This window comes from Rhinichthys klamathensis, unplaced genomic scaffold (assembly GCF_029890125.1).
Source record: "Rhinichthys klamathensis goyatoka isolate OS25496 unplaced genomic scaffold, OSU_Roscu_1.1 h1tg000391l_1, whole genome shotgun sequence".
Taxonomy (NCBI): domain Eukaryota; kingdom Metazoa; phylum Chordata; class Actinopteri; order Cypriniformes; family Leuciscidae; genus Rhinichthys; species Rhinichthys klamathensis.
In genome coordinates this window covers 2,673,376-2,683,528 of record NW_026606894.1, presented here as the reverse complement: position 1 = coordinate 2,683,528, position 10,153 = coordinate 2,673,376, and the positions used below count along the sequence as shown (strand labels likewise).

At 38.4% G+C, this 10,153-nt stretch overlaps 1 protein-coding gene across 1 annotated transcript; it reads right to left on the bottom strand.

Moving 5' to 3' along the window:
* Positions 1-1,121: 1,121 nt before the first annotated feature.
* On the bottom strand, positions 1,122-9,521 carry pcyt1ab (phosphate cytidylyltransferase 1A, choline b). Its single transcript, XM_056234269.1, has 9 exons — positions 9,317-9,521; positions 7,486-7,592; positions 7,318-7,414; positions 7,123-7,239; positions 6,599-6,750; positions 3,930-4,008; positions 3,691-3,833; positions 3,395-3,583; positions 1,122-1,307 (listed from the first exon to the last, which is right to left on the bottom strand). Exons 2-9 carry the CDS (start codon positions 7,588-7,590, stop codon positions 1,122-1,124), a joined length of 1,068 nt encoding a protein of 355 aa, XP_056090244.1. The 5' UTR covers positions 7,591-7,592; positions 9,317-9,521.
* Between the last annotated feature and the right edge of the window lie 632 nt (positions 9,522-10,153).

Below are 10,153 nucleotides of genomic sequence, written 5' to 3'. Positions count from 1 at the left end.
TAGTTGTTTTTAATCATCTTTTTTTATCTTATATTATTGGACATTAAAGGTTCATGGTGTGTCTTTTGGTCCCCATGAATGAGTAACACGACACAAGACAAATGTATTATTCTTTTAATATGGTTTAGTGGTTCACTGGCATTGTTCACAGAGTTCTTTTGATTCCCAATGATCATCTAAAATGAATCAAGTCTTAATAATATTCCTGACCACAGGAAAGCCAAAGTCATCTTTTTGTCTGCTGGCAAACATGTAATCCTTCGGACTTCTTCCTGTCCTATGCAAACATGTAAACAAACAGGTCCTCGTAGTCTTTCGTGTTAACACTGTTCCTCACTGGGCTTGGGTAATGTAAACATTCAGCAGGCAAATCCTTTCCAAAAAGGCTGGGACCCGTGCCACAGAATAGCCCAGGGTTTAAATAGAGGTGCCAGACTCCGTCACTGCCAGGCCCCAAAATTATTACTTCACATTAGAGTCTGAAAGCGAGTTCATATGAGGAGAAACAACTAGTGAACTTCAGCAGAAACAAGAAGAGTCAGAAAGACAAATTAACGTTCCAAAAGTATGAGTGAAAAATAAAAGCAGACTTTAAATTCGAGTTATAAAGCAAGACTAAACACAGTAACTATACAGAGACGACTGATCCTGGGATCCCACCCTCATCCCGGAATAAGTCTCACATTTGGCCCCTGTTCAAGTATGAAAAGATCTAGACAATAAAGGCAGGTGAGGGTGAGTTATACGCACAACGAATGAGATTATGTGCAAGCAGACCGAAAAGAAAAAAAACGAGACACACTAAAAATGCATAATTATTCAAGGTCCGGGCTGAATACGAAATGTATCCGAGGAATAGGCCAACAATATGAAGCCTTTTGGTTTAGTGATGTGTGGCAAATCTCTCTGAAGCGAGAGGGAGAAGTGGGATCAAAACCTTTAGAAAGTACGGGTGGAATAATTCGGTCACTATTGTGCATTTTGTAAACGCTGGTTCAATACATTTTCCTCATTGAAATAAATCTTCATTTATATTCTTGGCTATTCACAGTCGCTTTAAGAAAGCATATAAAACACAAACGATGTGGGAAAACACCCACAGCAGCTCGTGAGCGTGATTTCTAGTCGTCCTCATCGTCGCTGTGATGATGAGGAGGAGGAGGAGAGAAGAATGGCGGAGTGGTGAAGAAGGGAAGACGGAAGGTGGGGGACGGAGAGCGCTCCTCGCGTACGGGACTGCTGTTGGGGCTTTGTCTGGGACTGATGGCCTGTAACATTCGTCCTTTTCCCTCCTTCAACATGTGCTTCTGTTAGACACACAATACATGATATTAGAGCATTTTATCTGCGGACAGGCACATATTTTAAGAAATCGTTGGAATGAAAATGTACTCCAATTTGCTAAAAAGCTTCCCCTCCACATATTTATTTTGCGTATATTCAAATAGAGTGTGTGATGTTGCACCAGATGTGATGCAATGACGGCAAATTAATTAGTTCTTGTGGATTATCAGTACACTTTCAGCTATCGATGACTACAGAAGACTTGTGGAACACTTTATGGTGCTTCTTTGTCCTGTTTGGAGTAGTAAATAGTGCATGACAGGGCTGCAAGATTAATCGAAATAAAACCGAAATCGTGATATGGCTCAAGTGTAATTATCAAAACGCAAAAGCTGCGATTTTAATTAAACATAAGCGCAGTGTATTTCAGAGTGAAGCGCAGCACTGTGTTCTTTAGACATGGGCAGCTCCGGTGTGTTCAGTCAAAGTCCTTTTAGGCAAGTCATGCCACTCGGCCGCCATCTTGGCAACGCCTCTGGGCAGCTATTTCGGACTAACAAGACCAGGCTCCTATCTAAATGAATGGGCAGAGGTCAGAACTGCACTTTCACTGGTCACCAGGACATAAAAACTGCTTGTATAGAAACAGCAGTAAATTATGATAAAAAATCGCTGAAAAAGTTTGATGACTTTGCCCCAAAATAAGGTTTAAATCGCCCTTTTCCCCACAGGTTATACTTTTACTACGCATGCGCAAGGGTTCTCAAGTCTCACGCATTGGCCGTGAGACACACGCAATTCAACCAGTTCACACGCCACACCATGTATTTCTCACGCTGAAAAGGCAATGCCAACCAAGTTGTCCTGCAAGCTTTATATAACGTTGTATACGAGGCGCATGCACACAAAGTGAAGTTTCCTGCCGCCAGCGCGTCCGTATCTCGGCCAGATTGCGTTCGTTACTAGGCAACATAGATGCGCGAACACACGGAAGTTGACGGAACATTCTCGGTCATCGCGCGAACGCATAGATGGCGCGAACGTATACGCACACACATTCTCGGCCACCGTACGTTCGTTACTAGGTAACCAACAATATCGCGCGAACACATGTCGTGATCATAGGTCGTGATGGAGAAGGTAAGTTGGAAGAAAGCTCGTCTAAAATTTTTAGGCTAGAACATTTCATATATAGCCAATCGTATACATTATTATTGATGCAGTCAAAAACTCTACAACTACTTTGCAACCAAGCCAGAAGCTTTTGCTAAGGTAAATGTTAGTGGGTATGGGAAGGAATGAAGTTTATTGAAGAATTGAATTTTATTTTAAATTATATATTATACTGTATTAATAGTCTTTCTAGTTACATTAAGGCTGCATGTATTAAGGCAGAGTGCTCTGGGTAATATTTTATATCCTGTCAAAACATACATTAATCATTGCCATTGTATTTGTATTTTTCAAGTCAGGAAAAAATGCAAAAAGATTTGTTTTTCCAAATTGTTTGGAGCAATTTGTTATATTTTAGTAATTTTGAAATACAACATTAAAGAGTATATTTGATGTGATGAATTGCTCTGTCATTTATCAGATTTACCAATTGTTATAATTTTAATTTGTGCTGGTTAATTATGAACAATGGGTAAAATTGGGGGGCGGGGCTCCACTGGGGCTCCTCCCCTTGGGCTCCTCCCCTAACCGCATGTGATCTCACTCCAATCTTTTGATAAAACTTGAGAACCCTGGGTTCTCGTCTCCGCTGTCACAAATATCAAATGTGCGCATGTGTCAGTGGAACCAGACGATAGGCTTAAATGTTTCCCGGCTTGACTGTTAAAAGCAGACGATTGGCTTTCCAGCGGGAGGGGTGGAGCATGTGCATACAACCGCCATCTTTGGTGTTACGGGTTTTCCCTATATAGTTGTATTGAGGATTTAGGAAGTGGCATGTCTCTATATAAATTGTCTCTGGTTCAGTGTCTCAGAGTGACTCGGGTTTGCAGTAAATGCAAGTGGACCTCGAGGGCCAGAGTTGAAAAGCCATGCTTTACCAACTAAACCATCAATCCCTGAGATGTAAGTAATAGCTGCACACATCCAGACTAACCAGCGCCCCATCAGGCCCGAACATCTGCAGGAAGTTCCCGATGAACTCGCGTGACTTCTCCTCCCATTTCTGAATGAGGTCGATACCCTTCTCCTCCACCTTCTGCACAAACTCTTTACTCTTTTCCTCCACATCTCGGACCTTCTGCTTCACCTTATCCACGCGCTCCTGAAGGTGGTACTTCTTCTCCTGGGAAAAAAGGGGAACAGTCTAGTTGCTTTCAAAGGAATATTTCCTTTTTAATGGCTTTGGTAAAAGATGGAAGTGTGTAGTCCAGCACACACACACACACACACATTGATGAAGCTGACGTTCAGCTCTTTCGCAGTGTAGCCTCTCTGTAGGTTGCGGCGCACATAAACGTCATAATCACGTACGATTCGTGTGATTACGTCGGATGTGGAGATGCCTTCTGTTCTCTGAGTCGGTGCGAACATACCTTAAAGAGAATTTCAAGAGCAAATCTGGTGACAAATAAAAACACATTTTTTGGGCTACCATAACTGTATTTTGCAGAAGTTTTTAATATTTCTACCTGCATCCTTTATATGTTTGTAAACATCATCACTTCCTGCTGAGATGTATGGAATGTCGTCATGGGCAACAAAGTCTATCTAGGGAGAACATGTCATCATATCAGTGTTTATTAAGACTATGGCTGCATCCAAAATCCTATACTTCCCTACTATATAGTAGACGAAAACAGTACGTGACATAAGTAGTATATTATAATTCACAGTACTCATACAAAAGTAGGAAACAAGTACTCTACTTCCAGTGAGATTCTGAAGTGTGCATATGATGGACACTTTACTATCCCATGAGGCCACAGGAGAGAATTTATGAATGGTGGTAATGTGACACAACTGATGCTGGTATGTCATTGGATAAGGGCAACATGGCGAATGTAGTACATCCAGATTACATACTATACAGAGCGTGATTTTTAGCAGTCACAAATATTAATTAATAAGTACCTCCTTAAGCGAGTAAGTGATTTCAGACGCAGCCGATCACTTCCACTGAGTGAGACGGCAATACTGAACCACATTCAGATTAGCACGAGTTCAAAATCTGAGAAGGTACCAATATTTATCTTTATGATTTGTTGTAAAGTTTTTTTTTATGTTGTTAAAGCATAAGGTAATACTATTGTACACTGTCCAGTGTCCATGTTACAAATTGCATGAACTTACTAATAGTAGTGGCAGTAAATTATGCATAATTACAAGCAACTAACCCTAAACCCAACCCTAACTCTACCCCATAGTATGTACATGTAGTTAAATAATATTACTAAGTAATTAATTTCTTATATGTAATCACACTGTAACAAGGATACCTTCAAATAGAGTTTAACCCAGGATAACATTCACCGAAACATGAAAATTGTCATTTATTCCCCCTGATGTTGTTCCAAACTTGTATTATTTTTTCCTGTGAAATTCACACTGATTCAAATAGGTCATATGGATCATTTTTGCAGCTTAACAGTGGGGATGGGCACTTTCAAAACCATTTAAATGTTTCGAACCATTGATTCGGATTGTGTATCGCACTGCCAAAGCTGTATGATTTCAGTAAACAAGGCTTCGTAATGTGAGAATGTTTTCCAATTTTAACTGTTTGCAGCAGGGGTCGATCTCATGAACCCACGAAGTAGTGTCTTTATGGTTTTTTACCTGACCTGGATCCATTTCATGAATTCGGCGGATGAATTTGTATAATAAAATGAAGAGTTGTAGTTAAAAGGCAATTATTGGCCTGATTAACCAAGCTTAACCCATATTATACAGACACTTAGTATTTAATGATAGTAGATGACTTGATAATTGCATTTAATAGATTACACTTTCAATAAAACATTTGGAATGGTTTGTAAGGTGTTTTTATGCATGTTTGGATTTGAGTATTTGCAGCATTTACACTGTTCTAACCAGCAGGCGTCACCAGCATTTCACACAGTGTATCATTTTGTTAATAAATTGGTGTAGTTGATTCAAACTTTCTCCCATCACTACTTAACAGACGTGTTCACTATGAATTGTCGTTGAACGGAAAAGAACTGCATAGAGATTCTTCATATGGTTGTGAAGTGGTGAGTAAATAAATAATACATTTTTCACTTTTGAGTGAACTTATCCCTTTAACCACAACATGTTAAAGGTGCATTGCGCTAGTCTCTGAGTTTTTGCCGAACTATGCCCCCTCTGGCGACAAGCGAAACTGCAACCAGAGGTGTGCGCGCTCATGGACCACACGCACACTTGCACGAGCTGTTCATAACCAAAGGAGCATCAGCCGCTCAAATCTTTTGTTTACAGTCATATTGTCTTCAAAGGTAATAAAGTTATAAATCTGCAAGTCATTTTAAATATATGAAAGGAAAGGCATTTGAGTAAATTACACACTTATGTGTGAGGGGAAAACGGGGGTAGTAGAAAACTTTGGTTTTTGTTTCCATCTATCTCCATGTTGAACTGTTTTATGCGTTTACTGTATCCACTTATGATTGTATTATTATAGAAACACGTTCATGAACCGTTTTATCAAGAAAAAAGCCAACTGAGGATCCCGTTTGAGACCAAGAGCAGACCGGATATCTCTACATTTGTTGAAAGGCTTCCCGATGTTGACTCTCGTCTTACTCCGACGCCTGTCTGACTCCAATTTGGCCCTTTTGGTGGCACTAGACAAAAGTTTTCTTTTCTTTGTCTTATGTGGAGTTTGCGTTGGGGTTTGAAATGAACTACAAGCCGGTCTCTTAGAATCCATCTTCTACTTTTGTCGAAAGTTGACTAAAGTTTTGTCGCTCGAGTTGTCTTCGCTGATACGGAGAATGGCGGCGCCGGCGAATACACACAAACCTGCCAGACATAGCCAGGTGAGCGTGAACGCGCATGACGTCACGCCCAGTCTCAAATTCCGTCCCGAATCCCTCTTATTTATTCGAGGGTGATCGCAGTGATCAGAGAAGGGCTTCAGGCACTTGTTTAAGCATGTATGGGTTAGAAAAACGGGTATTTTTAACATGAAATGTTGCGCAATGCACCTTTAACAGTTACACACCTAACAGTGTCATGTGGTAGCAACTGACAAGCTATACTTTTGATCAGTACATGCATTCCCTGGGAATCGAACCCATGACCTTGGCTTTGGTTGAGCTACAGGAATGAAATATGATATTGCCCTCTGGATACTCACTCTGTGCTCGGCCAGAAATCCAGGTGTCAGTGTCCATGGGGCGTTGCGGATCACCTCATCGACATACCGACAGTGACTCACAGCGTCGTAACGCTCATCCTCGTTCATGACAGTGAAACCCTTGAATTTATGCGTCAAATCATCGCTGCACACTGAAAGACAAACACACTACTGTAACACTTTACAGTTCTGTTAACATGAACTAACAATGAAAAATACTTCTAAAGCATTTAGCAATCTTAGCTAATGTTACCTTAACATTTACGATCACATTATTAAAATCAAAAGTAATACTATTTAAGGGACCCGATCTAACAACTGAACTACCAATGAAGAGTTGTATTTTTTTAACAAAGACTAATAAATACTGTAACAAATGTATTGATCATTACTGTTAATGTAATAAATAATGTTAACAAATGGAACTTTATTATAGTGTCACCCACATTAGAGCAGATTTCCCGGCTGAATCATGATGGGTTACACTATAGCAGGAATGCACGCGACAAAAGACGGAAACTCACCGCCCACAATGAGATGTGTGTTTGGGAAAAGGCACTTGGCCTGCATTAAAGCACGAGCGTGTCCGGAATGGAACATGTCAAAGATCCCGTCAGCATAGACGCGTACCGGACGGTCCTCTAAAGAGAGGAGGATTGAAGAAGGAGAGAATGTGTATATAATGAGGGTCAGTGTGGGTAAAATTGATATTTACGCACCTGGAGTGCCAAGACGGGCTTCTTCCATGCTAACGCGAATGTATGGTGTTTTTGAGGCCACCAGTTCATCAGAGAAGGGCGCAGGTTCACTCAACCCCTGAAACATACACACACACCTCAAGACAAGAGTGTTGACACAAGAAGTGCCGACTGAAAGCCACATCTCACCAAAGTTCTCCGTTGAATTTTCCGGAAACCCTCGGCCTCCCTCATCTCGCCATTTGACTCCTCTCTCTTCCTCTTCCTGCCGAGGCCTGACCGGTGCACTTCCATCCCTGCATAGAATTTTTTTTTTTTTTTATGTATTTGATTATATTTTTCATATGACTCATGTCATACAATAGCTTTGTGTGAGGAACAGACAAACTCAAGTATTTATTAACTGAAAATCTTCCCAGCTACTTTTGTTTTAATGGAGTGATACAATCGTAGTTTTCATCTGGAAACAAAAGTAATAAATATTGTTTTCCCATGAGACAAGTGAAATATCTGTAGAGTGTGAAAAAAAAAAAAAAGGGAATTATTATTATAATACATATGCACATACATAAATGATCACTTGAGCTAGCTAGCTAGCTATTTTTTGTCATGAAATATATGTACTACTAGTATTTAGTAAGATAATAAACGTTTCATTTTAATCAATAGAAATAATAAATGTGCATCATTAAATTATGGAGTGTTTATATTAGGGTAGTGTATTGACACAGATATCACAAATCGAATCAATTTTAATTCACAAGCGCTTGATTACATTTGATTCCGATTTCAGTTCAAATTGATAATTCATTTCGATATAAATCAGATAAAGTAGTATTTTAGATGTAAAATAAAGCTGTAAACTATACAGGGAATCCTGTCTGTTGGTACATTTCTATAATATTAAACGTTCAAATTAACAACAAGGTCTTAAGTTTTTCTTATTTAAAAACGTATTTTCTTTAGCTTTTGAATACGTTTTTTTTGTTGTATGATTTTAATGTTATCATTTATGTAAAGCACTTTGGGGCTACGTCTGTTGTTTGAAAATGTGCTATATAAATAAAGTTGCTTGCTAATTCAATTGCAATTTATTTTTAGATATAATAATCAACACTCAAATAAAAACTGATTTGTATACATTTTTAAATTGCACATAATAGTTATCCTCAACTTTTGAATAATATTGTTTCTATACCAATTCATTGTTGAAATATAAACAGTGAAGTTTATAACTTGAGGAACAAGTAATATTTTCTGTGGTTATGGACAGTACAGTATGTCACAGCTGTCAAAAGCCTTTAATGATGGATCAGTAGACACACATGAAGAGTGAAGTGCTCGCCACCCTGACCCAGATCATCTCAACATGATGATGATGATGATGATGATGATGTAGGACAGCCAGGGATGTGGCACTAGAGCGGAAAACAATGTTTTCATCCCCCCTTTTTTCCTTCTAAATTGCTCTATTGTTCACTAAAATGTCCTCAATGTGTTCAGCTATAAGCTAAGAGATGAATCCAGGGTTCCCATACCTCTGACCAATATATTGTCCAGTCGATTGTGGACCATGATGAATGTATTTTTTTAATTGAAAACTTTAAAAAAAAATCATTTAAAAATTAGTTGACTATTAATTAATTAGCTGCAAATTAATCATTCTAAAATGACATTTCCATGACTTTCTAGAGATGTTTTTTTTTTTTTTTTTTTTTTCTGGACCTTTCACTGCTCTTTTAACTATGATGTTCAACTAGCTATAAATTAATTACTTTATTTTAATAAAAACAACAAACGTAGCAGAGGCAACCAACTAACAGAACTATATTCAAACAGTGTTACTCGACAAACCATCAGTTTTTTTAAGCGTATCGCCGATGAAAAGGACTTTTACCTCAATGCAGAGGAGAACAAACACAACTAACAACAGCAAATAGCTGCTACATTTTTCTCAAAAGTAAAAAAAAAATGCATTTTATTTTAAAACATGATAAGAGATGTAAAGTAGCCTACTAACCTTAATTCGGAAGCTGGTTTCCTCCTTTCCTCAGGATCATGGGTTGAAGACTACACTTGGCTTATTAGAGTCTGAACAACACATTTTTGTTTGAAATACTTTCTAGAGATGATACTCCATATGCTGCTGATATGACAGCGCTGCCTTCTCACTACATTATCATTATCATCATCATCATCATCACTGCTCAGTAACAACACGCACACTTCCGCTCATAAGTCACACTTCCGCTTTGAAATCGCTCCATCTAACGTTAGCTGTCACTTCCTGCAACAACCGCTAATAAAATATGCAGAGTCGGACCGAATTAATTGCAGTGTGTACATGGCCTAATTGTCTCAGATATCAAAAGCGACTTTAATATATATCATTTTTAATATATTAAAATAGGTCTATTTTATTAAATATGCAATACGTTAAATAAATAATAAATACATAAAGTAAATAAATATATAACTACACATACGATTAATTATTATAGGCCTATGTATTGCTAGTTCCAGTAGTTAATTTAGTGAAAAAATTAAAGATCCACAAATACTTTGATCAATGGCTGTTTCTGAAGGGAAAAAGCCTTTTAAGCAATTCAGAGCATACACAAATAGGCTATATAAACATATATATATGTAATGTCACCACACCATCTGTGTGTCCTCTCAGTGTTTGTGATTCATACAGATTTATGCAGACTAAAATGAGTAAAGGTCCCTGAATTATTTATGGTGATATTTATGAAATATTTCTCTTACTGACCCCAAAACACAGTTATACATTAGTGCAGAAAACCTTGACATATTCAGAATCCATCAAACACACACAACCTTGTCAAACCATATT